Source organism: Pongo pygmaeus, chromosome 4 (genome assembly GCF_028885625.2).
Source record: "Pongo pygmaeus isolate AG05252 chromosome 4, NHGRI_mPonPyg2-v2.0_pri, whole genome shotgun sequence".
NCBI lineage: Eukaryota > Metazoa > Chordata > Mammalia > Primates > Hominidae > Pongo > Pongo pygmaeus.
In genome coordinates, this window is record NC_072377.2 from 85,227,682 (window position 1) to 85,253,687 (window position 26,006).

The window sequence follows — 26,006 nt, forward strand, 5'->3', positions numbered from 1 at the left end:
CAACAGCGAAACTCCATCTCAAAAAAAAAAAAAAAAAAAGAAATTCACTTGGAGTACTGTAAAAGACTTCTAAATTCTCTCCCTATCTTCAGACTTGTTCCTCTGCAATTCTGGCTACACAATGGAGCTGGAGTGATTTTTCCAAAAATGGAAATATGAACATGTCTGTCTCCTGCTTAAAATCCTCCAGTAGTTTAGTACTGCCTTTAGGATCAAGTTCAAACTCTACTAACCTACAAGGCCCCTGCAGTCCCTCTCAAGCTTCATCACTAGCTACTCTCCCTTTAGCTAATTAAGCTCCAGTTTTCCTTGGTCTCTCTCTCTCCTTTTCCCTCTGGATCTCTGTAAATTATTTTCCCTTTTCCTAGAAATTTCTTCCCCTCTCTTCCTTTGCCTAAGTCATAACTCATCCTCAAATGCCAAATTGGATTTCATTTACTATTTTGACAATACTTTTCCTGACTATGCATCTCCCAAGATTCGGTTTGGTGGCCTTCTGATTTTCTCTAAGAGCACACTACAGCCATTTTCTTTCTATGCTGTAATGGCCTCTTCTCTCATTCATGACATTGTAGGGCTTCTTGAGGACTGGGATTTTGTACACAAGTCTCTCACAGGTGCCTACCAGAGCCTGAATCCACCGTTTAGTATGAATTCAGGCCCTTCCTAAAGATCTCTGATGGCTCCTACTGAATAAAAACTCAGGTTCTTAACATGTGGCATGCTAGAGCATATCTTTTCAATTTTATGTCTTGGAACTCCTGCCTACCCTCCCCGCTACCTTCTGTATGTATTACTCTGAACACCTCTGCACAGATCATTTTGATGCAGTCACACTTTTGTTTATATTATTCTGACTTTCTGAAATGTAATTCCTCTGCTTATTTTGGTGGACAATGTTTTCCAATCTACTCTTATCTCCAACTCAGGCAGATTTAATGGCTCTCTCATCCAGGTCATCATAGAACTTTAAACTTTACTCTGTTACAACACATATTTCACTGTATTATAGTTATTTATTTTTAATAATGCCTCACGGGCTATACAATAAGCTTCAGGAAGGTACACACTACACCTGCTAGTTTTTAGATGCCTACTACAGTGCCTGGCATATAGTAGTACTCAAATATTTATCACATTGGAAAAACTAAAAGCTAACGGTTTCAATTACTCTTAACGAGACTTTGAGATAAAAGATAGGCAAACGGAGAACAGTTCATTCTACAAAATGTGGAAATGAAAAATGTATGGATTTATACATCTTGGCTTAACCCTAGAATGAAAGAATCTGGCTTCCTCCCCAACCTGCTCCCTCTTTTAAAAGTGCCTCTTAGAGACTTTCAGTAACTCTCAAATATATATTTTTCTGATTTACTCTGTTAACTCCTACCCATCTTTGGCAAGAGAAAGAAGGGAATGAGGAAAAAATAAAATGAACTGGAAATATTTCATGAATAACAATCAACTACGAGGCTTAAAAGATAAATTCAATGGCAGAAGTCCAGACTACTTTGATTTGAATCCAAGCCCTGTAACTTTCTGACTTTGTGCAAATCACTTAGCTATCAATGCCTTGGTTTCTCTATCTGTACAGTGGGAATGATAATAATACATATTTTACATCTATGGATATTGTGAGGATTAGAGTTTATATATGTAAAGCATTTAGAACGAAGCATGGCATGCAGTTAGCAGTTGTTAAGTGTAAGCTTTTATTTTCAATATCTTAAATGGTGGTGGTTTAATTAATAATCAAAAGAGTTATAGTCTATTCCTAGATTATAAGATAGGGCCCCCACGACAGAATGTGACCTCTAAGAAGACTTTTCTAGACTACTTGGGTATTAATACAGAGTAGCTGAATAAATAAGCATGTCCTAAAGGACTAGAGTTGGATCTCTGTTTTAATTAAGACCTTTTATTCAATTGATACAGTTTGGAAAATTATTTATAATTTTATTTCTTTATTTTCACATTTATAAGTACATTGATGAACCTGCAATGATGGTGTGAATTTGAATTAGCTAACAAATGATTATGAAGAACTCTGAAAATACAAAATGGAAGTGACAAATTAGTTTCTAAACACCTAATGTAATTCATTAACAATACAGCATATTACCTTAGGTCCTGTAATGCCTTTCAACTCTAGTTCTTAGCTCCTAAGTTCTTAATTTCCTTAAAGGGTATTATAAAATTAACTACAATTAATTTAAAAATGAATTTCAGAATTTATGTTGGTTTGAGTTAGAAAACTGTCAGATTTAAGAAGCGGATGCTGTGAAACTTTAAAAAGTTAAATACTGTATTGTCACTGTAAAATTGTTATCATCATCGCTAAAATAAGTGGTCTTTTTGAAATTTAAGAATACTCACATATATTTGAAATCTGATCTTAAAATGTTATATAATATTAATAAAAATTCCAGCTTAAAAGCCCCAAAGATAATTCTCAAACATATTTTTATATAGCCTGTAATTCTTGATAAATTAATAAATTATAATTTAGTCATATTTTGAAATTACAGCCAAATCTTAATCATCTTGTCTATGCTTGTATAGTTAATATCCATCTCTTTCCAGAACCTCATATTTAGTCTGTTCTCCCACAAAATATTTACCACAGTTAATTTAATGGGCTAATTTGTATTTCTCAATTCCTTTTCTTTCTTAATTGAGCAACACAATGACTAAGTAAATAATTACATACTCTAATAACAAATAAAACATAAGAAGAAAGGGATATAATAGATAACCCGTCTGAATAATCAAGAGTTGGCTACACATTATTGTTTACCTTAAAAATTAAAATAGCCTTATCTTCCTTCATATCTTTAATAAAATCAAACAGGAGTTCCTATGCCTTAACATTCCTAGTCAGAGTTTCTCTGAGTACCTGAAAGAACCCTGGTGGTACAGGACCTACTGGCATGCCATCTCCTGGGGGAATGTTTCCTAGCACTGGACTGGGAGCTGCTGCAGCACTCTGCAAAGAATAAAGGAGAAACAAACCTATATCATTACAGAGAAGGCACAAAACCAAAGACTAATGATAATAGATTGCAGGACGGGATGCTCTTTCATGCCTGGGAACAAATACTGGTAATTTTCCCCATCCTAGAAGTAAACTGAGATACAACAGTTTAGTATATGACTGGTTATATTAGTTGGTTTTAACAAATCTCTTTAAACTTTGTGAAGTCAAAGAACTTAAATAATGTGGTATATTTTGATGATACAGTAAATGCAAATAGCACTATGACAAAATTTAGTAAATGCTTTATTTTAAGGCACAGGCATCTGAAATGGCAACATCAAAAACAAATAGGTGAACAAATAGGTAAAAAGTATGAAGATGCTGGGGTGGACTGTAGGAGTTGACAAAAATAATTCTCTTTTTTTAAGATTATGCTTTTATGTCATAAACAAGTATAATTAAATTTCCTGCCTATAGGTGGCAACACTCACATTATTCACTTTCTGATATACTGTAACTAGTAGCCAAAATATATAGGGTGGTGAGGACAAAAAAGTAAATAAAGGATTGAATAGGAGAAATAAATTAGATTTGGAAAGAATAGTCTCATACAAATTATGAAAAAAATCAAATTGAAAAATTCAAAGTCTACTTCACTTGCAAATTATTTCATGGAATCCTGGTATTTTATAAAATAGGAGTATGAAAAACTTTGGGTTACACTCTTTGTAATAAAATCAACATTATAGATTTAATACTTACATAGGGCAGTTATACATACAACTGTTCTATAATCATAGATTTCATCCCTCAACCTGATTAGACATATTACAAATACTAAAAACAGTCAAGAAGGGATCAGAAATATGCTGAAGATAGATCAGTTTGAATTGAACAGTTCTGCTATGATGAGAAATCAAAGCAACTCTTGTATCTAGTGTATCTGTTGTGCTATCTTCACCTATATTTCAGTGTATTCATTCATGCGTTAATATTCCATTATAAGATGTAAAATCTCCGTATGTTTGTAGCACACATTTCCCAGTATATAAATTGTTAAAAAAATACTAAATATGTTTATTTTATAGTACTGACAGTTGTTAATAATTAAGGCCAATGATTTTAGTATTTCCTGAGGAAGTCTAGATTTAAATGTGATTATCTGAAATGTTGCTTACCTATGAATGTCAAAATTTTAAACTTCTGATAAGGCATATGAATATAAAAGAAGAAATAGTATTTCTTAGATTTTAAGATGAAACATGGATCTATTATTCTAAGAAAAACCATGCAATTTCAATTAGTGCACATTAATGGAATACCTACCATTTGTCAGTTATTGCTCTATTGAGCTTTATATAGCAACATTCATGTTTTAAAAAAAGAGAAGCAAATTGCTTTTTTTCATTTTAACTAAACTTGTGTAAAATTTTAATACAACAATGTTACAGTAAGAAGAAAAAATATCATCAAACACAACCTCTTTTAGTTTAAATAAATATGATTACATCCAGATCTAGGAAGAAAGATCTGATATATCTTTATGGCTGAAATTACTGTCATGTAGAAGTTGCTTTTAGTAAGAAAAGCTAGACATAGCCTATCATTATTGTTCTAATTAACTGCAGAATAGAAAATTGTATAACAATAAAAAGACATATTAAAAAAGACAAATTTGGAAATCACACTCACCTGTACTTTCAAATGTATACTATAACACTGAGCATATGTACAAAGTGACAAAACAGAATTTACTGAATTACTAAAACTTTTTAGTGTAGTTCAGAGATATAATTTCTCCCTCAATTCCAGTTGCCTAAGAAGTATATAAAATATGATTTTTTCTCTATTCAAAGGAATACGCATTTGTATTCATTTGTAGCTGAACTAAAATTCAACAGGTAAGGATGCTGGTAAAGAAACATGTAAAATTCACAGTTAAATATTTGACTAATTGCTTATTTATTTTTTTCTTTTTTGGCAGGCTACATTGTTTAAAGGTATATCATATGCTAGGTTGGTAGGGTTTTCTTCAAAGTTCTTAATTATATATGTTTCCTGGGGTTTTTTTTCTTGCTATTATGTAAAAGCAAAACAAAATAAATCATTTGATGAAGATTTAAGCAGGTTAAACCTTTAAAATGGCTTCTGAATTTTCATCTTATGCTTTAAACTTATTTAATAAATTCAGTAAGAATACTGAATTTATTCTCTCTTCTTACATATAGTCAAGGATTTTTAAGTTTTGTAATATAGTAGTTAATGTAATAGGAAAAAAAATCTTTGCCCTCATAAAGCCAGCATTCTAGTGAGGGAAGAAAGACAATGAGTAAAACAAACAAAATATATTTATCCATGATCTAAGAAGAAAAAAGGATAGGGAATAGAGAATTCCTAGTAAAATAGGCAAGGATTGTAATTTTAAACAGGATAGTCAAGCAATCAACAAATCAAACAAATGAATGAATCCAGTTACAGTGACTACTAACTGATTTCCCTTCCTACATTTCAAGATGTACCACATTTTTACGGTTTGTACCTATTCCTTCAAAGTGGCACAATAATTTTGTGGAAGTTCTCTTTCTTAATATTCATACTTTAGGCACAACAAGAGAAGTGTCTTGAAAATAAAGATTTTTATAGCTAGATGATTCATCGTATACAGCATGAATTATCTGATGTGATAGTAACTTCTAGCCTTGACCTAAAGACACAAAGTAAAGTGTGCTGAAAGCTGGTAATTATCCAGTATACTCAGTACAAAGCACTAGTCCACAGCATTTCGGCCCAAACTTAACTTTGTGGACCACACTTTTTAGCTAAATTATCCATTCACTCTGCTGGGATTTATTGGCAAAAGATAATTCCCTCTCTACTGTATCACGCGGACTCAGCTTAGGGTACCAAATGGTGCCTTATGCTGATCATTAACATATACTGACAATAAACACTATAGAGGTACACTAAATGGTGCTCTCGGCATTGTAAAAGAGTATATTTCTCAAACTGCCTAACCTGCTAATTTATATACAGTAGCAAATAAATAATGCATGCTTTGAAACTGTAAGGTAAATAAGAAGTTTTTGGAATTAGAAATTTATTTAGATGGGAGAAGTACCACAGTTCTTTGGTTATGATGCTGAAATTTCTGAGACTTCTCTCAAGCTAACTTCCAAAACTCATGAGTCAAATTTATCCATGATCCACAGAAAATTGTTGCTGGGCCTGAATCATAAAGCATGTATTATTACTCTATGATGTTATCACAAAAGGAGAGTAAACAGTTTAATTATAGTTAAGAACTACTAGAAAGCATTAGTTTCACTGAATTTATGTGAATTCCCACTGGAGTAGCATAGAAAATCCTTTACTATATAATATATCCATGACTATTTAGGGTTGAGTTTTCATTATAGCTCTCTCTTAAAAGAGAAAAACATACAAATAATATGGGTTTACAATATTTCCTCTAACTAAACTGAATATATAAGACTTCAGTGCAGATATAACAATATTATCATTAAAAGTGTTTTGTTTCTTCTAACAGATCAATTTGCATGCTTTTATCGTGCACTGCCAGATAATGTATTTTCTAACTGCTCTTGAAGCATTTACTTAGCCATCTGTCCTAAATTTCAAGTTTTTTTTTTTTTTTTTTTTTGGAGAGTGACAACTTTATTTTTTATTTCTTTTTCATTTTCCCAAAATACAAATCTAATTTTACTGACTTTTTATAAATCCAATATTTTAAATTTGGTGTTCTCAAATCAATTAAAGTATGGAACAATTATTTGTTTTCTCAAGGAAATATTAAAATGAACTTATAGAGTTACCATGATATCTTTCTTCATGTTTCTATGTACTTACATTTTGTTCAGTTTGTGTGGTCATCTTCTCTGGAACTTTTTGTACCTACATCATTCTACCCTCTAAGAAGGCATGAGTCAATATGTTTATGTTATTTATTTCATCATTTCCCATTTTCCCATTTCTCTGAAATGCTATTATATGACTGATTTTTAAACATTTTATTTTAATTCCCTATTTTCTGAATTTCAAGAACAGAGAAATATACTCTTATTTTATATTTTTCTCCTGTTAAATAAAAACTTGAAATAAAAGTTAAAAACCTTCTTATTTTAAATTTAGTTATTATCACTGTTGGTCTCTGGTAGGGAAAAAAAGTTGTATATACTCTGTATGAAAGTTCCAAAGCAGCAGGCATTAAATACAAATTTGTTTAAAACTAAAATTAGGATGCAATTTACTACTAAACACAATTAGCATTTATCAAGATTCTACACATTGAATAACTAACAATTTATTTACTAAGAATGCTAGAGAACTGTTTGCCTAATTATACAGTGAAGAATCAAGACAGTCTATATTTGGTAAAATAGGAAAAATAATTTTATGTATATGAAAAGTATTTTAAGTATATGAAGATAATAATAGAGGAATTAAAATAGTGCTATGATTATTAGAAACTGGAAAGGGGATTAAAGGGAGGGGTGAGTAGGAAGAGGCTGAGCAGGGGATTATAGATTTTCCTTATTTAGCCATCTATACTGTTTTTAAGCTGCTATGGTACGAATGTGTCCCCTCCAAAATTCAGGTGTTGCCAGTGTGACAGTATTAAGAGGCAGGCCCTTTAGGAGGTGAGTAGGTCTTGAGGGTTCCTCCCTTGAGAATGGTATTACACATCCTTATAAAAGGGCTTGCTTGATAGAAGGAGTTTATTGTAGCTTTCCCTCTGCCATGTGAGGATGCTGCAAGAAAGCCCTCACCAGACCCAGATGCTGGTGCCTTTATCTTGGACTTCCCTGCCTCCAGAACTATGAGAAATAAATTTATGTTCTTTATAAACTACCCAGTCCCGGGTATTCTGTTACAGCAGCACAGAATGAACTAAGACATAAGCCATCTGTAGGTACTTTATGAGAAACACTTAAAATAATGATAGTAGGTATCTTATGTTGGCAACTTTAGTGTAAAGCACAGTAAAATATTTTGGCTATTGGTTGAGGACATATTATTTATCATACTAAAAAATCATCCTTTGCCTAGTACCACAAAAAACAATTTTCAAAGAAATCAGGAATAAGAAAATATGCTTTTTGCCTTTTCATTTTTTGAGTAGTATTATTTAGTGTTTATTTTGTGAAGCATTATATAAGTAATCACATATTGATAATTTTCTTAAATCATGATTGTATTTCTGAGATAAGTCATGCTTGATCATCATGCATGATGCATTTAATAGGCTGCTGAATTATATTTGGTAATATTTTATGTAGGAGTTTTACATCTCTATTCTCAATGAGATGGGTCTAGACTGTCCTTTGAAGTATTATATTTTTCAAGCTTGAGCATCAGGATCTTTCTACCTTTTCAAAAGGAATTGATGGCAAATTGTTTTTTATAATGCTCTGAAGAAGTTCATATAATATGGTATTTATCTACTTATTGAAAGTTAAAAGACACAGCAGTAAAGCAGTAAAACTGCCTTAGACAAAGGCAATTTTGGAAAGAATTATTATCTTTTCATATTTTCTACTTCTCTTTTCTTCAATTTGGTTCATTTACATTTTCTCAGAACACTTCATGTCATTGAAATATTTAGTTTTATCCATATATACACTACTTTTACATAATTTATAAAGGTCCTCTGTAGCAGGTGTGAGAGACACTGCTAAGTAGACCACAAAAAATATGTTTTTCCTTTCTTCTACCAGCCAGGCACATGGCATCCCAGCTGTATTACATTTCTCAGTCCCCTGTGTTCTCACCAAAAATCAGGTTCTTACTGATGGAATAGGAGCAGAAGAGACACGTGTCACTTCTAGAACTTTGGTCTTAAGATCTTGTTTGTAATGCTCCCTCCTTTCTTTCTCCTCCTATTGTCTGGAACACAAATGTTTCAGAGATCTAATTTCTGCCATACAGGCCAAAAAAAAGGATGCCTTATACAATGGCAGAGCACCTGCTAGTTTCAATCTCTGAATGACTTCGTGGAGCAGAGTCTGCCTGCCTGCCCTGGACTGTCTTTCTGAATTGTAGGCCCCCAGAGATGATGATTTATTTTCTCCCTCTTAAACTGAATTAGCATTCTCATCATCTTTGCCAGGAATTGGTCTATTAATTTACTTTTTTTGTTTCATTAACATGTTTACTTCTTTTTAACAAATTATTTGCATTCTCCAGCCTTTTAAAGGTTTTATTATTTATTTTCAAACATCTTAATTAAATTAGTAGTTATTTTCCCCTCTTTTTTTTTTTGAGATGGAGTCTCACTCTGTTGCCCAGGCTGGAGTGCAGTGGTGCTGTCTTGGTTCACTGTAACCTCTGCCTCCTAGGTTCAAGTAATTCTCCTGTGTCAGCCTCCCAATTAGCTGGGACTCCAGGCACCTGCCACCACGCCCAGCTATTTTTTGTATTTTTAGTAGAGACAGGGTTTCACCATGTTGGCCAGGCTGGTCTCAAACTCCTGACCTCAAGTGATGCACCCACCTTAGCCTCCCAAAGTGCTGGGATTATAGGCGTGAGCCACCACACCTGGTCTATTTTCCCCTCTTTTTAAAATCCAAAGAATATAAAACTACAAATTTGGCTCTGAATCTACCCTTGGTTGCATCTGCAAAGTTTGACATTGGTGTTCACAATTTTTTTCTTAAGCCATCTAATGATTATAATTTATTTGCCAGTTATTGAATGCAACTGGCAATGAATATTACAGTAATTCAATGATTTACGAAAAAAATGAGAACACCAATATCAAGTTTGCAGATGTAATAAAAGATACACTTTAATTAACAAATAGTTGGAGGTTTTATTTTTTAATTTGTTTTTTCTAGTTTTCCAATTGTGGCTAGGTAAGATGTATTATACAATTTTTGTATTTAGAAATTTATTGAACAATTTTTTGTGGTCTAATCAACGATTGTTATAATTTCCCATGGATACTTAGTAAATATCCTTATTCTCTGTCTACATTTTAATCTATTGGTTTAATATCTTCATATTGTCTCTAATTTTTGTCCCTTGCTCTTTCAAATATATATACGATGCCCACACTGTTGTCTGTCCACTTCTCCTTGTGCCTCTACCAATGTTTGCCTTACATATTTTAATTCTGTGTTCATTAGCACAGTGTTTATCTTTACTGTGGATTCTATCCTTTATTAAAAGTCATTTTCTTTTTCATGTTTAGTAATCACTGCCTTGAATCTATTTTGTCCAAAATTAATATTGCAAGCTCAGGTTTCCTTTTGTGTTTGCATAATAAATCATCTCCCATCCATTTATTTTTAAACTTTATGGCTATATTTTATTTAACTGTTTTACTTGTTAGTAGAAAAGTTTCTAAAATGCATCTAATGAGATGTCCTTTAAAATCAGAAAAAAAACTTTCTTTATCCTAAGCTTTAAAGGTATTAAAATTAAGACAAACAATATTGTTTGCCTTTACCTATGAAAAATGAAGAAGGTAGCTTATTTTTCCTATTCTACATCTCCCTCTTCCACTTCCCAATCCTTGTTATAAACATCTGGTGTTTTAGACATACATTTTTGTTTTTATCATCTCTTCTTCAGTAATAATTTTTGACCTTAACCTTCAATTTTGTAACCATACTCTTAGCATCCAAAATAATGACTTCAATTTTATCTAATTTTTTAATAACATAACTTCACTATGCTTGAGTTTTCATTTTTATACATTTCTCAGTTTAACAGAGAGTAAATGGATATTGTTTTCCAAATCCTTATATATAGGAAAGTGTCTTCGATGACTCTCATCAAAACTATAGTTAACTACTGTTGTCTAGTATTTAGTGGTACAGAGAAGTCCGATACCATCTTGATTTTTGTTCCTTGGGATATCATCTGTTTTTATCTTCTAAAGATTTGAAGGACATTTTCCTGATACTTTTAATTCTCAGATGTTTCAATTCTATATCTAGGTATTGGTCTCTTTAAATTACTTGCCTGGAATAATGTGAACCTTTCCAATGTTCATACTTAGTTTCTTTTTTGTTGTAATGTTGGAAAGTTGGGGAAAATCTTTTTAGTTAACAGGTGTAAAGCAAAGATCTGGCAAGCCTCAGAAGGCTCATTTTTTGCAAATGTTATTAACATCTAGATAAACAGTTGTGATGTTATTGATGACTGGGGAAATACGCTTAAGAATCTTGCCAGAAGGATTTTTACAGTTTATTGGTATCATGGGAAACTAGTAAACTTGTAGAAATCACATTAAATGTATATACCATGTGCTATAAAAATATTAATAAATTTGACTAAGTGACCCTTCTTTTCCAAAACTATCCAAATATAAATTCTGAACTATGAGAAAAACAGTACACATAAAATGTGTCCTGTGATATATTTACAGTAAGAAATATTCAAAGTAACCCCAAAATTCAGCAGTAATATAATGCTTAAATTGCAGTACATCTAAATTTTGGAACATGATTCAACCATTAAAAACAACGCTTACAAATGGCATTATTTGAGAAATGTGGGAACCCGTTGGTGATATAATGCCGTGTGAAGCACACCAAATACAGAATTGAGTGTAACATGATTTTAATTATGCAAATGATAAAAGGTAATGTATAAAAGACTGTAGGTGAATACATAGTATTAGCTTAGAGTAACGTACCTGAGTGATTTTTTAAACACAATTTTTATAAACTTTCTGGAATGTCTTATTTCTAACATAAATGAAAATGATTATTTACTCACACACACACAAACCCAGTTTTGTCAACAGCTAGAAAATATGACCACATATTAAGTTTACTTCAAATAAACCTAATCCCTAAAATTCAAGATTAAATAAAATGCAGATATTTCTAACTTTAAAATAATTCATTTCAATAAAATAAGATCTGAAGCATTTTAATTTTCAAAATATGAAGAACAAGTTTTTCTATTTTGGAAAGTTAGGTACTAGAAATAACCTAGAAATCATTTACATTATTCCTGGGCATTTGTTTGCACAGGGACACAAGTTTATTTTTAGCACCACATACTCTACCCTGTGCCACCTCACTTAGTCACCCACTCACAGTCTGGAGAACCAGTATCATTGACTGTGCTACTTTTTTTGGTCTGTTTTTCAATCACAAAAATATTTTACATGTTATTTTCACAAAGTATCCACAGAATAGTAATCAATCCTTTAGGCTTCCAAAAGAGCAAGAGAGACCCAGAAATAACATCAAAAACAAAATCAAATAAACAAAACCAAAATATTCCACGAAGAAGTAGATCCTGAGCATCTAAAAACATATAAAGGGCCAAAGAGTTTGTGATCTAAATATTATAGGTGGTATTTGCCATGCAAATGAAAAAAAGAGTGCTCTGACTGGCTGGTGATTTCTACAAAATGCGAACTTTTCATATGGAAGCCATGAAACATAGGAAGTCTGATACGTAACAAGGGAGAGGCAACCACTCTTGCCAAATAAACGTTTTATGTGCAAGAGAAATGCAAAAGGACTCTGATAAAAACAATTAAAATTTCATTAAAAGTATTAAAATACTTTAGGAGGTGGCCTTTGATTTTTCTTTTTTTACTTATTGTTTTATTTATTTATTTATTTTATTTATTTATTATTATTATACTTTAAGTTTTAGGGTACATGTGCATACCGTGCAGGTTAGTTACATATGTATACATGTGCCATGTTGGTGTGCTGCACCCATTAACTCGTCATTTAGCATTAGGTATATCTCCTACTGCTATCCCTCCCCCTCCCCCAACCCCACAACAGTCCCTGGTGTGTGATGTTCCCCTTCCTGTGTCCATGTGTTCTCATTGTTCATTTCCCACCTATGAGTGAGAACATGCGGTGTTTGGTTTTTTGTCCTTGCGATAGTTTGCTGAGAATGATGGTTTCCAGTTTCATCCATGTCCCTATAAAGGACATGAACTCATCATTTTTTATGGCTGCATAGTATTCCATGGTGTGTATGTGCCACATTTTCTTAATCCAGTCTATCATTGTTGGACATTTAGGTTGGTTCCAAGTCTTTGCTATTGCGAATAGTGCCGCTATAAACATACGTGTGCATGTGTCTTTATAGCAGCATGATTTATAATCCTTTGGGTATATACCCACCAATGGGATGGATGGGTCAAATGATATTTCTAGTTCTAGATCCCTGAGGAATCACCACACTGACTTCCACAATGGTTGAACTAGTTTACACTCCCACCAACAGTGGAAAAGTGTTCCTATTTCTCCACATCTTCTCCAGCACCTGTTGTTTCCTGACTTTTTAATGACTGCCATTCTAACTGGTGTGAGATGGTATCTCATTGTGGTTTTGATTTGCATTTCTCTGATGGCCAGTGATGATGAGCATTTTTTCATGTGTTTTTTGGCTGCATAAATGTCTTCTTTTGAGAAGTGTCTGTTCATGTCCTTCGCTCACTTTTTGATGGGGTTGTTTGTTTTTTTATGTAAATTTGTTTGAGTTCATTGTAGATTCTGGATATTAGCCCTTTGTCAGATGAGTAGGTTGCAAAAATTTTCTCCCATTCAGGTTGCCTGAATTTTCTCCCAACAGGTTGCCTGTTCACTCTGATGGTAGTTTCTTTTGCTGTGCAGAAGCTCTTTAGTTTAATTAGATCCCATTTGTCAATTTTGGCTTTTGTGGCCATTGCTTTTGGTGTTTTAGACATGAAGTCCTTGCTCATGCCTATGTCCTGAATGGTATTGCCTAGGTTTTCTTCTAGGGCTTTTATGGTTTTAGGTCTAACATTTAAGTCTTTAATCCATCTTGAATTAATTTTTGTATAAGATGTAACGAAGGGATCCAGTTTCAGCTTTCTACATATGGCTAGCCAGTTTTCCCAGCACCATTTATTAAATAGGGAATCCTTTCCCCATTGCTTGTTTTTCTCAGGTTTGTCAAAGATCAGATAGTTGTAGATATGCGGCGTTATTTCTGAGGGCTCTGTTCTGTTCCATTGATCTATATCTCTGTTTTGGTACCAGTACCATGCTGTTTTGGTTACTGCAGCCTTGTAGTATAGTTTGAAGTCAGGTAGCATGATGCCTCCAGCTTTGTTCTTTTGGCTTAGGATTGACTTGGCAATGAGGGCTCTTTTTTGGTTGCATGTGAACTTTAAAGTAGTTTTTTCCAATTCTGTGAAGAAAGTCATTGGTAGCTTGATGGGGACGGCATTGAATATATAAATTACCTTGGGCAGTATGGCCATTTTCACGATATTGATTCTTCCTACCCATGAGCATGGAATGTTCTTCCATTTCTTTGTATCCTCTTTTATTTCATTGAGCAGTGGTTTGTAGTTCTCCTTGAAGAGGTCCTTCATGTCCCTTGTAAGTTGGATTCCTAGGTATTTTATTCTCTTTGAAGCAATTGTGAATGGGAGTTCACTCATGATTTGGCTCTCTGTTTGTCCGTTATTGGTGTATAAGAATGCTTGTGATTTTTGTACATTGATTTTGTATCCTGAGACTTTGCTGAAGTTGCTTATCAGCTTGAGGAGATTTTGGGCTGAGACAATGGGGTTTTCTAGATATACAATCATGTCATCTGCAAACCGGGACAATTTGAATTCCTCTTTTCCTAATTGAATACCCTTTATTTCCTTCTCCTGCCTAATTGCCCTGGCCAGAACTTCCAACACTATGTTGAATAGGAGTGGTGAGAGAGGGCATTCCTGTCTTGTGCCAGTTTTCAAAGGGAATGCTTCCAGTTTTTGCCCATTCAGTATGATATTGGCTGTGGGTTTGTCATAGATAGCTCTTATTATTTTGAGATACGTCCCATCAATATCTAATTTATTGAGAGTTTTTAGCGTGAAGGGTTGTTGAATTTTGTCAAAGGACTTTAAACCAACAAAGATCAAAAGAGACAGACAAGGCCATTACATAATGGTAAAGGGATCAATTCAACAAGAAGAGCTAACTATCCTAAATATATATGCACCCAATACAGGAGCACCCAGATTCATAAAGCAAGTCCTGAGTGACCTACAAAGAGACTTAGACTCCCACACACTAATAATGGGAGACTTTAACACCCCACTGTCAACATCAGACAGATCAACGAGACAGAAAGTTAAGAAGGATACTCAGGAATTGAACTCAGCTCTGCACCAAGCAGACCTAATAGACATCTACAGAACTCTCCACCCCAAATCAACAGAATATACCTTTTTTTAAGCAGCACACCACACCTATTCCAAAATTGACCACATAATTGGAAGTAAAGCTCTCCTCAGCAAATGTAAAAGAACAGAAATTATAACAAACTGTCTCTCAGACCACAGTGCAATCAAACTAGAACTCAGGATTCAGAAACTCACTCAAAACCGCTCAACTACATGGAAACTGAACAACTTGCTCCTGAATGACTACTGGGTACATAATGAAATGAAGGCAGAAATAAAGATGTTCTTTGAAACCAACGAGAACAAAGACACAACATACCAGAATCTCTGGGACGCACTCAAAGCAGTGTGTAGAGGGAAATTTATAGCACTAAATGCCCACAAGAGAAAGCAGGAAAGATCCAAAATTGACATCCTAACATCACAATTAAAATAACTAGAAAAGCAACAGCAAACACATTCAAAAGCTAGCAGAAGGCAGGAAATAACTAAAATCAGAGCAGAACTGAAGGAAATAGAGACCAAAAAAACCCTTCAAAAAATTAATGAATCCAGGAGCTGGTTTTTTCAAAGGGTCAACAAAATTGATAGACCACTAGCAAGACTAATAAAGAAAAAAAGAGAGAAGAATCAAAAAGACGCAATAAAAAACGATAAAGGGGATATCACCACCGATCCCACAGAAATACAAACTACCATCAGAGAATACTATAAACACCTCTACGCAAATAAACTAGAAAATCTAGAAGAAATGGATAAATTCCTCGACACATACACTCTCCCAAGACTAAACCAGGAAGAAGTTGAATCTCTGAATAGACCAATAACAGGAGCTCAAATTGTGGGAATAATCAATAGCTTACTAACCAAAAAGAGTCCAGGACCAGATGGATTTATAGCCGAATTCTACCAGAGGTACAAGGAGGAACTGATACCATTCCTTCTGAAACTATTCCAATCAATAGAAAAAGAGGGAATCCTCCCTAACTCATTTTATGAGGCCAGCATCATCCTGATACCAAAGCCGGGCAGAGACACAACCAAAAAAGAGAATTTTAGACCAATATCCTTGATGAACATCGATGCAAAAATCCTCAATAAAATACTGGCAAACTGAATCCAGCAGCACATCAAGAAGCTTATCCACCATGATCAAGTGGGCTTCATCCCTGGGATGCAAGGCTGGTTCAATATATGCAAATCAATAAATGTAATCCAGCATATAAACAGAACCAAAGACAAAAACCACATGATTATCTCAATAGATGCAGAAAAGGCCTTTGATTTTTCACTGTTAATTTTCAGAATAAGCAGCCATGTTTAATGGTGCAGAAACTGGGCTTCTTGCATTCTGTATTTAGCTTAATCAGAAAAGGTAGATAACAAGAAAGAGTGTAACATAAGCAATTTGTTTCGAGAAAAAAAATCTCTGGGTGATACATTCACATTTGTACATGCATCTCAAATAGTAGGTGCCTTCTATGTGCCTGAGGCTAAGACGTACTGATTCATTATTACACAAAATTCAGAATTTAGTGCAATTACCTCTCAAAATGAGTTATTAAAAAAGTTAAATAGCATATAAAACTTTCTGTTGAAAAATGAAATATTGAGATATTTTAGCATTCATGTTATATGTTCAGCTCTCAAGAAGCATTTATTGTCTTCATATGAATTTCAGAGGTTGGGTAAATTTTTACTAGAGCAATAAATCAGCGTTACAGCCACATGGTCAAACTCTAGGTGTATATGTGAGCTTTTCCATTAAATACACTCCCTACTGCCAACACACAGACAAATAACATTTAGCCAAATACTTAATAAAATAACCTTAAAGAGCATTTCAAAATACCATAGTTTAAAGAGAAACACAAGGAAAAGGTGTTAGAAATATTAACATTGTCTCCGCTTTCACAAGTTGTAAACCATTATATATTCTGGTCATTCCCTACTTTCTCCTTTTTGACCTAAAAGATGGAAGCCTTTGTCTCTTTCCAATAAATGATTTGATTCATTGTAAAAATCCCAGGGCTTCTATTTGAGAGTCTAGGTACAGTTCTTACTATTCTTACTACCACCTAGTAAGATAAACTGGATAATTATAGTCATCCCTTAGGAAAAATTTTTTTCCCCTCTGTGGTAGGCAGAATGGCCCCTCAAAGATATCTATGTCCTAATCCCCAGAGCCTGTGAATGTGGGGCTTCTAAATCCCCTAAGCCTGTGAAGCTTAGGGCAGCCCTCACTGATTCCTACAGCTACAAGAAACTGAATTTTGCCCACAACCTAAATAAGCTTGAAAGTGAATTCTTCTCAGAGCCTCTAGGTAAGAGTCTGGCAGGCCCACACCTTGATTGCAACCTTGTGAAACTTGGAGCAAAGAAATCAGCCCAGCAATCCCAGACTTCTGACCTACAAAAGTGTGAGATAATAAACTCATTGTTTTAAGCTGCTAAATTTGTGGTAATTTGCTATTGCAGTAATTGAAAACTAATATTATCCCACTCCTGCTCCTAAATGACTATTTCATTTTGGATAACATTTTTTCATGAGGTATCTAGAAACTAGGAAACTATGGATCCAAAAACGTTACCGTACTTGGCCTCTTGCAGTATGTACTTGCTAATTCTATCATTTTGATTAAAGCAATTCTTCTGGTTAAAAATAAATTCCATGTTTTACAAAGCTAAGTGTTGTGGTTCCCCTGGTCTCATAGTTCTTTTAGTGGCTTTGAATTGTGCCTTGCGTGAACAGTTTTTTCCCTTCCACAGTTAAGAGGAGGGAAGCACAGGGAGGGCAAGAAGAATGGCACACACTGCATCTTTTCTTTGGCTATTTTGCCAGCCAGGCCTCTAACTCTGCCTTCCTCTCATTTACAAAGGAATGACCCTTTAATTGTTGACAAGGTCCCACCAATTCCATCTAGACTGTAGGGAAGCTAGTTCCTATGGCAGGGAAAATATAAATACAACTGAAACCATAATTTAGGATTCACCATTCATATCAACTTGCTGATGGTCTCTATTTTGACCTTGTACTCTGATTCAGGTAATTAGGATCTAGTTTTAATCCTTGTGCCAAAAGAGAGTTCATTTCTTTCTTCTATTTGCTAGATTCCCTGACTCGGTTCCCATCCAGCTGGATCTGAATGTCTCAGAAACTAGAGCTCACATGTTTTAAAAAAACTTTTAGGTTCAAGGGTACATGTCCAGGTTTGTTATATAGGTAATTTCATGTCACAGGGGTTTGTTGTACAAATTATTTCATCACTCAGGTACTAAGCCTAGTATCCAGTAGTTATTTTTTCTGATCATCTCCCTCCTCCCACCCTCCACCCTCAAGGAGGCCCCAGTGTCTGTTGTTCCCCTCTTTGTGTCCACATCTTTTAATCATTTAGCACCCACTTATAACTGAGAACATGTGGCATTTGATTTTCCGTTCCTGCATTAGTTTGCTAAGGATAATGGTCTTCAGTAGAGCTAACATTCTTGAGAGTTCTTCCCTCATATTAATTCTAAGGGACTGTATCTGCCACTGGACTTCCATTTCCACTGCTGAGTCTGCACTACCTGCAGTTGGATTCACTTGATATCAACGGTTAGTTCAACTGCCTAGATCACCACTCATTTTTTTTATTGCCATCTACTCCTGGTGCATAGTTTTTCCTACCTGTAAAGCATTCCCACTGTTCATTTTATACCATCCTAATGGTGACTACTTGCACGTACCTCTGCCTATTACCTGTACCAGTCTATAAGCTCTCCAAGGCAGATCTACTTCCTGCCAATGGTCTGCTGTGGGACCTCTCTCATCTGCTTCCTCTGTCATCCTAGAATGGCCCTGTCTTAGAATCCAAAGCACACTTGTTCTGATTGCATAAGCACAGCACTCCTATTTAAGAAGTTCTTTAAAACATCTTTGTCACAGAACAGATTACAATCATGGAGGTACAGCTTTGCATCAATAGCATGAATCATTGTAATTTTTGTCTGTGTGTTGATTTTTCCAGGAAGAAGGTCATCACTACATACTCATCTTCTAAAAATATCATATCCCATATACGTCAGTAAAAAGTTTACACAAAAAAGCACATCTCCTCTGAAAGAACTTAAAATTTCTGATTAAGCATATTTAACATTTGTTTTATTGTTTCACCTTTATCTTTTGAAATTTACAGAAATTAAACTCATAAGAAGAAACTTAAAGTCAAAAAATTCAGTTTTTTCCCTTAACACTATTGTTAGCACAGATCTGAAACAGTATGCATCTAATATAACAGATTTCAAAAAAGTTCTTAAATTTTATCTAGAACAAATTGTTAAATATTAGTATGTTTCACCCAAAATTTTAAATTATTTCACTATCTCATAATATTTTACTATTTTAGGGTGATATGCCTTCACATACTGCAGCACATTCTTTTGGATATTCTCAAAATAATAAACTTTCATCTTGAAAGAGTTAGTTTATTTTTTTGGAAGCAGACAAAATTCATTTGGTATAGCGTTATGAAATACTGAGTAATAAGACTGGATAAAATATTTTGAAGTAAAAAATTTAAATATGACAGTTGTTCATATAAAATGGCTTTGAATTTAATTTCAGAAATCATAGCATTAAAAAATGATATAATTGAGATGTTTTAGGTCTTTATATATTTTTTAATCAACCTTTTGAATTCATTATTTTCATTAATTAATGCAAGCTTTTTAATTCAACAAATATTTGCACCTACTATAGATGTGACATTGCGCTCAACAGACCTTGTTCTTCTTCTCAGGAGCTTATAATCTTAGAGGTGAAAAAGACAATGACATATATATTTACCAGTGTGATAAAAATTAGAAAAGGGAAGAATAAGGTGTCCTTCAGAGAGTTAAAAAAGGTTTCCTCAAAGTAACAAATATTCTTCAGGCTGAGACCTGAAGAATCGGTCATAAGGAGGCCAAAAAACCAAACAAACCAACAAACAAAAAACAAAAAAACAAAGAAAAAGTAAGGCAACAGAATTAAAAGTATTACAAATTAAAAGAATTAAAAAGTAAAGCGCATAGGGTGGGGAGGGGAGTGACAGAATACAAGATATATTAAGAAAAGTCAACATGGCTGAATCACAGGGATTTCAAAGCGTGGCCTGAGATGATTTTATCATAGGATCAATATGAAGTTATCAAAAAGTTTTGAGAAAATAAGCACATGATTATTAGATGTAATACTTTTAAATAGATAACTCTGGTAGCTCTTTGAGAAAATGAAATAGACAAGAGATAAGGCAAGAGAAGATGCCTTCTGGAGTAGCACAAGTGAAAAGTGGAGGAACTTGGGCAGTAGTGGAGAAGAAATGCAGATGCACTCAAAAAGTATTTCAAAGTAAAAACTGCCAGGATTTGATGAAGGCCAATTAAAAGGGGGTTAGGAAGCAAGATTATCATGGATGGCTTCTGGATTTCTAGCATAAGCATTGCAGTAGTGCCATGAAATACAGGTAACAGGATATGAATCAAGTTTGAGGAAAGGAGTGAAAGACAGGCATGGGAGAAGCGTAAGTTAATTTAGAATATGTAAAACATTCAGCAAGAATATTTACTAATAACTATTTTTAGAAGGTATTTCCAGAAAGGAAATTTTACACCCCCTAATTTGTTTAGTAGGTTTATTGACTTTGTGTGTTAAATTAATGTGTTCTAATGAGAACACATGGACACAGGGAGGGGAACATCACATACTGGGGCCTGTCAGAGGGTGGGGGACAAGGGGAGGAAGAGCATTAGGACAAACACCTAATGCATGCAGGGCTTAAAACCTAAATGATGGGTTGGCAAGTGCAGCAAACCACCATGGCACATGTAAACCTATGTAACAAACCTACGTGTTCTGCGTATGTATCCCAGAACTTAAAGTAGTAAAAAAAAAAAAAAAAAAAAAGTGTTCTAATTTAAGTCCCTCTTTTATATATTTTTTCTGCATTACAGAAAAAACAATTTACTACCATCTTAGGTATGTAATTATAGCATCACCATTAGGAAACTATGAATAAGAATGTATGGTTTCTGTAACTCTTGCATAAATTCTATTGTGGTACCTACCATATTATATTGAGATTTTGTTTTCAGTCCGAAAATAACACTAAAGGGACAGGCCTGCTTTCTTCCTTTGTATATGTAGTGCTTAGCAGTGCCTGACATGAGATCAGTAGAAGCTGGCTGAACTTAATATATTATGATGATATGTTTGTTTCTGGTAAAATAAATGGTATGTCATTTATAGAATTAATAAGTATCTTAAATCTAAGGTAGCTTGTGCTGTTTTATGTCAAGTAAGTGTATCCAGTTCTTAGAAGACAAAGTGACAGAAGTCAATGTAGTTGATACTTGCTACACTATTTTCTAAACAGGCTTGGATAGTCTTAAAGGACATTAAAGTATAATAAATTACACAACCTTTATGTTAACATTCAATGTTAAGTGATGAACATGAATCAATGGTGCTATTAAATATGAAATGTCAACTGTTTTTAGTATCATTTCATCTGAATAGTAATTTGACTACTGTAACATGCCCACATAATTCATTTTCAAGATCAAGTTCTAATATATGGTTGCCAATCACATATACCCAACCCATTAAGTTAACATGGTTTTAAACATCATTTTGAAAATGGAGCCATAAAATAATCATTTCTTTCATTGTGAAACCACTACTGATGAGTACTTAACTAGATAAGATTAGATGCACTGTTTAACAAAATAAAATTTAAGGCAAAAGGCATTAGTAGATGCAAAGAAGGTCTTTACTCAATAATGAAAGGAACAATTTACAAACAAGTTATAACAATCTTTAATCCATACAGCAATATAACTTCAAAATTCATCAAGCAAAACTGACAAAATTGCAAAGAGAAATGAACAAATCAATAATCACAGTGAGAGATTAGGAGACCTCCTAGAAACTGATTTATTAAATAGACTAAAAATCAGATTTTCCCACAACTCATTTAATGGACACTTATAAAACCCTGTATTCACAAATTAAAAATACACATTCTTTTCAAGCACTCTTTTAACCTGAGACTTGGCAAGTGCCAAGTTGAGTGTAGTGGAATGTAAGATACTATTTCTAAGTTTTTGGTAGTACCGAAAAATAAAGAAATTATTATTTAACACTGTAAGGTAATATGTAGAATCAAGTATAATACAGAGTAGTAAAAACACAGCTATGGGGTAAAATCAATCATATGATGGCCTTTCTGACTCCTTAAATTGCATTAAGTGGAAAGTAAAGAGAAATATCTCTGAAGGAAATAAACAACATTCTGGTTGGAGGTGAAGTTATCATAAGCTGTAGTGCATTTCATTGCCTTGGTAAATATATTACATATTCTATGTTTGTGAGAAACTTGCATATTTATGCCTAAGCAGAGGCATTGCCACCTATCCTCCACACACTAACACCTTGATGCAGCTCAGGTCAGTTAAGTTGGTCATGAGGGCAGGCTCAACCGTCTTCCTATTACCCGGGAGACTAGTGCTTTACTAAAGGCATAGATAGGTCAGAACACAGCTTATTGTAAGTGGTAAAGAATTCACAGAAAGGGGAAAACAACCACACATTGGTTTAATTTCATGGGAGACAGTCTTGGTTAAGCCACATCTTGAAGAAAAGTTAAAGTGATGTAAAGGAATGAAAAACAATTCAGATTAGAAGAACAACATAGATATGCACAAAGGAAGCAATGGTTTTGGAACTACAGAAGAAAGGAAACTGTTCTCTTCTGGGTAATTTGGGGAAAGTAGAGTTGGATCCATGATATGAGCCCAATTACTGGGAATTCTTGAATACTATGACATATTTGATTCAATGAGTGATAGAGAATTATTACATCTTTCCAAGACATGAATCAACTCAATAACATGATGATAGTGATATTTCTCTGGCAGTAAAAAGAAGAGGAATAAGGGAAAATTGAAGGCATAGAAACCAGCATTTAAAATGATGCAGACTGCCAGGTTAGGAAGAAAAGTAGACAGTAGAGATAGCGATACAGAGAAATGAAGGCAAACAGAAAAGAAGGTAAGAGAAATGATCAAGCCGGGTTTCAGACAATGTAACATTATGGTTTTAAAAAAACAGAGGAAGAATAAGGATCCTGTGTGACATTGGTCAGTTACTGAAACTCTACAATGGTTCCTCCTTCAGATAATGTGTATATTAATAGCACCTGCTTATAGAGTTGCTGGGGGATTAAACGAGTTAATATAGATAAAGCAATTAGAACAATTGTCTACCACAAAGTAAGGTATCAATAAATATTGGCTATTATTTTCATTACTTAGTTGAATTTGAGTTGATACACAATTAGAGGTATTTTAGAGACCAGTGAGAAACATACAACTGAAACATAGATGAAAAGACAAGGCTGGATAAATATCTTTGGTATTTTTGCCATCCTTGCCCACTGCCACTGTCAAAATCAAGTTTTTTCATCATCTTGTTGATGACTGTTACACAACCCCATTTGTTTTTTTTCCTGTTTCTTCTCCCTCCGGTCTATCTTTTAGGCTGCCAACAGTTATCTTTTCATAAGCATAAATGTATTCAAATCACTTCTTCAAGTGGAAACTTTAAAACAAATGAAGATACCTCATTTCCTATAGGAGAAAACACAAACTATTCAGCATAGTATAGTGTACATATTATAATCTTTTGAGTGTTTTTCTCTCCTTTGAGTCAATGAAGTTCTCAAGTGAAAGAGCTGTGCCTTATTACTACTGGAATCTCTTGCACCTAGGTGCACAGTAGCTGTTATAAATGCATTCACTGAAAGCTGTATAAACATATAGAATCATAATTTTATGGTGCCAAACACTTGCAAAAAGTAGGTTTTCAAAAAGAATTTTGAGGACATAAACCAAACAAGTTTAGAAGTCAAGAAAGAATATAATTTCAGACTGCGCAGGGTGGCTCATGCCTGTAATTTGGCAATTTGGGAGGCCCAGGTGGGAGGACTGCTTGCATCCAGTTCAGCCTCGGAAACATAGTAAGACCCTATTTCTACAAAACCAAACCAAAACCAAAACCAAAACCAAATCAAACAAAAATTAGCTAGGCATGGTGGTGCATGCCTATAGTCCCAGCTACTAGGAAGGCTGAGGTGGGTGAATCACTTGAGCCCAGGAGGTCAAGACTGCAGTGAGCCACGACTGCACCACTACACTCAGCCTGAGTTGCAGAGTAAGACCCTGTCTGGAGGGGGAAAAAAAAAAAAAAAAAAGAAGATAATTTCAACGGGAAGATTAAAAATCTTGAATGATACACTGATCAAAAATTTTTAGAGAGGAAAAGATACTGAATTTCAGTTAAACCAAAAAAAATTAATTGTGGGCTTATATACCAGACACTCGCAGAATATAAATAAATAAGACAAGATTATAGTCCTAAAGGAATTAATATAGAGTGGGAACTATATACAAACTAATAAGAAGAGAGATTCACAAGAAGCCCACCCTGGAAGTTTTAAGAATACTTCTTGGAAATTATTATTCTACAGCTTAGTGTTTAAGGTAAGAATTAACCAGGCAAAAATGGAATGCTTATTGTGAGGCTTCAGTGTGGAAGCTAGATTACAATATATGAAGAATAAAGTAGGTTGCAAGGACACAGAGGAAATGGCTGTAGACCAATCCTTTTAAAATGCTAGATAAGAAAGACAGTAAAGAAATCAAAAGGTAGTTAAAATGAACAAGACAGTAAAGTGGAGGTTTTGTCCAGATTTGGAAAGAGTGCAAGAGAAAGATAAATTAGGAGATCAGGGTCCCTAAGAAACATGAAATTCTTAGGATAGAGCAAGAGGTATGTTAGGAAAGGAAGAGGGCACCTCTTCTGAAACAGTAAGGAGGATGATATTATCATCACCTACTGGAAAAGAAAGCAGAAATGAGTTGAGGTGAAAGCAGTGTATCCATGCATCTCATTCCAAATGTTCTCAGTTTTCTCTGTCAAGAGATATGAAGTTATCAGCTGTTATTGAGAGGAAATGGAATAGAGAGCATTTGGAAAGAAGATATTTGAAACAGATGCATGAAAAGTTATCAACTGATGAGTGAAGAGCAGTACTGTCAAGGCATATACAGAGCCAAGTTTATGTTGGAAATGTACACCTAAAAGGAAAAAGTTTATTTGACGAAAAAATGTTCCTTAGCATGGAGGAGGAAGTGCTAATAGATAAAAAGGCCAGATGTGAAAATTAATACTTTATATAGCACTATTTTATAAAGCAGTATTCATTAATTTTTGTTTTAAAACTACCATCTTCAAACTACAAAATTCAGTGACTGATTAATCGATTTATTTACACAGTCCACATCAGCCACAATTTTCTAAGTCTGAACTTTGTTTTCAAGGAAAATTATATTGCAGATATTTAAATTCTAGAGCAATTGCTAAAAACAATAAAGAAGTATACCTAACAGTAGAGAGAAAATGAAATAGTAAAAATTAATACTAAAAAGGACAAAGATTAGATAGTATAAATAAATGGAAAATAAAATGAAAGATAATTCAAAAATAAAGATTTTTAAAAATTAAATATAAGTGGTCTAAACACTGCAATAAAAAGTATAGATTTATAGTGGATTACAAAACCAGATCAACATATGCTGCTCCAAGAAACAACTTTATGTATAAGACAAATATAAGTTAATGTTAATGGCATAGAAAAGAATATACCTGCAAATATTATAAGAAGCAGGGTACTTGTATAAATATCAGATAAATTAGACTTCAGGACAAGGAATAACAGAAAAAAATAAAGACAGTTTTAGAGTAATAAGAGAGTAAACAGATCAAAATGACAAAATATTAAATGTTTTATATCTAACTAA

General features: G+C 33.9%; 1 protein-coding gene across 25 annotated transcripts in view; it reads right to left on the reverse strand.

Moving 5' to 3' along the window:
• SSBP2 (single stranded DNA binding protein 2) overlaps positions 1 to 26,006 on the reverse strand; it is a 336,920-nt gene that overhangs the window by 89,647 nt on the left and 221,267 nt on the right. For 19 of the 25 annotated variants that reach the window (XM_063665470.1, XM_063665468.1, XM_063665465.1 and 16 more), the window contains one exon: positions 2,897 to 2,986. The exons of the other annotated variants lie outside the window; for them this stretch is intronic. In XM_063665470.1, coding sequence (XP_063521540.1) covers positions 2,897 to 2,932 — 36 coding nt within the window. In that variant the 5' untranslated portion in view covers positions 2,933 to 2,986. The remainder of the gene's footprint in view (positions 1 to 2,896; positions 2,987 to 26,006) is intronic. 25 annotated transcript variants of the gene reach the window in all.